The following is a 2,948-nucleotide window of genomic DNA, read 5'->3' on the forward strand; positions in this document are numbered from 1 at the left end:
CAAAAAAAGACAAAAAGGAAAAAAAAAAATGGTGGTCAGGGGCATGGTTCTGAGGGCTTTAAAAGGAGACACTGTCTTTCTCTCTCTCTGCTTCCACCATCTTGCAATGTGAGACCCCTGGAGCACTGTCACCACCACTAGATGGACTTTGGATTTCCTAGCCTCAGAAACTATAAGCAAATAAATTTAATTTTCCTTATATATCATCCAGTTCCATGTATTCTGTCACAAGCAACACAAATGGACTAATACACTACCTGTCTGCTTCATCTAGGATGACGACCTTGTGCCGACCTTTGGGAAGGGTGACCTTCTGCTGGGCAAACATCTTGATTTTATTCCTTACAACGTCGATGCCCCTGAAACAACAAGCCAGGATTTTATTGTCACCTTCTGAGACAAGTTCAGCTACCTTCTTAAGGACTTTTCAATCTTCAGTATACCATCAGGGTCAACCTTCAGTATACCTTTAGGGACTACTGGACCCAATTTTAGTTTTTGAGTATCTTTTTCAGGCAATTCTAATTATTTATAGGGATTAAGATTTCACGAATTTTATTCTTTCTTGGGGGTCTTCTAAAAAACAAACAAAAAAATTAACTTACTTTTCTTGATAGAATAAAACTCATTTTATATTGCAATTACCATATGTGTCCATTGGATCTTTTCATAATCTGAAAAACACCTGGGTCTTTGGTCCTAACTCCCAGACATACCTGTCATTTGAAGCATTGAGTTCCAAAACGGCATCCTTAAGTGCTGGGCCCAGCAGGGCTCGTGCCAAACACAGGATGCTTGTAGTTTTACCAGTTCCTGGGGGGCCCTAGGAGTGACATCTCCAGTGAGTGCTTCAAGCCACTAGGTGTCCTCAACATAGCCCCTGCTTTACTGCTCCCCACTGTTTGCACCGCCTCTCCTCTAACCCACCCCCCACCCCCATAGCACCCACCAAATCAGCACAGCAACCAACCCACAGGCAGGCCTCTGACCAACTTGAGTGAAGGGTTTCTCTGCCGCTCTAGAAAGCTCTGTGCACACGAAAGCACTTAAGTGGGCAGTGAAATGGGACACCGAGGCACCCAGCAGGACCAGCACTGAGTACTTACAGCAATTATGATATTGGGCACATTCCCTTCTCTTGCAAAGACCTGAGGGGAAAATGTTCATTAAAACTGGTTAGTCTGTAAGCCCCGGGAGCTGAATCTCCCCAGCCACGGAGGCCTGTGCAGTAAACATGGCTAGAAATTTCTCCATCTGGATGCCCCGTGGAACTCTCACTTCAGCACATTCAAAACTGAACTCCCCAGGCTCCCATGCTTCCAGCCGTCCACACTGCGAGCCCCGAGGCCATCATCCAGAAGGTCTGGCCTTCTCCCTCACCCACACTGCCTTGATGACAAAGGCTTGCCCACTCTTCTATCTCCGAAGTCTTCCTACTTCTCCTCGGCCCCATCATCACTTTCCTAGCCCATTATCTCTTGTCTGGATTGCCACCAACAGGCCATTAACTGGTTTCCTGGTCTCTCACCTTGCCCCCCTCCAATCCATTTCCCATACCATAACCACAACTATTTTTTTAAAGTACACATCTACTAAAAAATTTTACCTGAGACCCTTGGGTGCCTCCTCCCTGCCCTCACCATGAAGCCCAAGCTCTCACACACGGTTCACAAGGCCCTGCACAATCTGGATCCTGCCTACCTCACCAGCTCATTTCCTTCCACACCCCATACATGTACCCTACAGCCTTGTTACTCAGAGTGGGCCCCACGGACCAGCAGCTTGGGCACCTCCTGGGAACCTGTGAGAAATGCAGAATCTCTGGACTCATCCCGGAACTACTGGATCAGAATCCACATTTTAACATGATTCCTGGCAATTCACATGCCCATTAATGTCTGGACATCACTACTCTGTATCCCAATCAAATGCCTTTTTTCCCCCTAGAACAAGCCAAGCTCTCCTACCTTGGGGCCTCTGCACATGCTGCTCCTGCTACCTCCCCTCTCTCCATCCTCTACCCCCAAATTTGGCTGACTCCCACTCACTGAGCTCCAGTGTCACTTCTTCCACTTAGTGATTAAGACACTGTGAGCAGGTTGACTCCTCTCCCCATGTGATCGCTTGGCAGTCTGACTTCCTCTCATAGACTGCTTACCACATTAGCTGCTGACTTGAGATCCCACATAGGCAGCAATCATGTTTATTTTGTTCACATTATATCAACAGTTCCTATTACCGCATCTAGCCTAGAGAAGATACTCAAATATTTGAAAAGTGAATAAATCAAAAGGACATCAGTAGCTGTTAAAGTCTAAGTTCCCCACTTACTGTAGAGGCCTCCTCTGCCATGTCTCAAATAGCTGGACCTCTAGACACTACCTAAAGATCTTGAGGGCTAGGAATTCAAAGCCTGCTTTACTGCTGAACATTTCTGCTTGCTCTTCTTCATGTCATCCTGAACTTGGCTGCCTTATCACTTAGCCATTTAGCTCCTCTAGGCAGGAACTGGCAAACTGCCTGGGGTGGGGATGGGGGCAGTCCCTTCTGAAGCTTGTTTTTTTTTTTTTTTTTTCCTTTTTTACTGACCAGCAACGGGATCGCAACCCTCGGTGTTGCGCCCGCACCACGCTCAGCCAGTGAGCGGGAACCGGTCTCCACATGGGATCCGAACCCTCGGCGGGAGTGCCGCCGTGCTCCAAAGCGGCGCACTCTCCAGTGCGCCACCGGGCCGGCCCCTGAAGCTTGTTTTTGTAAGTCTCCTGGCTAAGAATGATTTGCACATTTTTAAAGATTTCTTTAAAAAAATAAAAAAGGGGCCGGCCCTGTGGCTCACTCGGGAGAGTGCGGTGCTGATAACACCAAGGCCAAGGGTTCGGATCCCACATAGGGATGGCCGTTAGCTCACTGGGTGAGCATGGTGCTGACAACACCAAGTCAAGGGTTAA

General features: G+C 47.8%; 1 protein-coding gene across 1 annotated transcript in view; it reads right to left on the bottom strand.

Annotated features, from left to right (window-relative positions):
* Positions 1–2,948, bottom strand: part of RFC2 (replication factor C (activator 1) 2, 40kDa) — a 17,019-nt gene that overhangs the window by 11,017 nt on the left and 3,054 nt on the right. Inside the window, exons 3-5 of the mRNA XM_008570793.1 lie at positions 1,107–1,148; positions 717–823; positions 258–359 (exon numbers count right to left, since the gene is read on the bottom strand). Coding sequence (XP_008569015.1) covers positions 258–359; positions 717–823; positions 1,107–1,148 — 251 coding nt within the window. The remainder of the gene's footprint in view (positions 1–257; positions 360–716; positions 824–1,106; positions 1,149–2,948) is intronic.

Source organism: Galeopterus variegatus, unplaced genomic scaffold (genome assembly GCF_000696425.1).
Source record: "Galeopterus variegatus unplaced genomic scaffold, G_variegatus-3.0.2 Scaffold631, whole genome shotgun sequence".
Taxonomy (NCBI): Eukaryota; Metazoa; Chordata; class Mammalia; order Dermoptera; family Cynocephalidae; genus Galeopterus; species Galeopterus variegatus.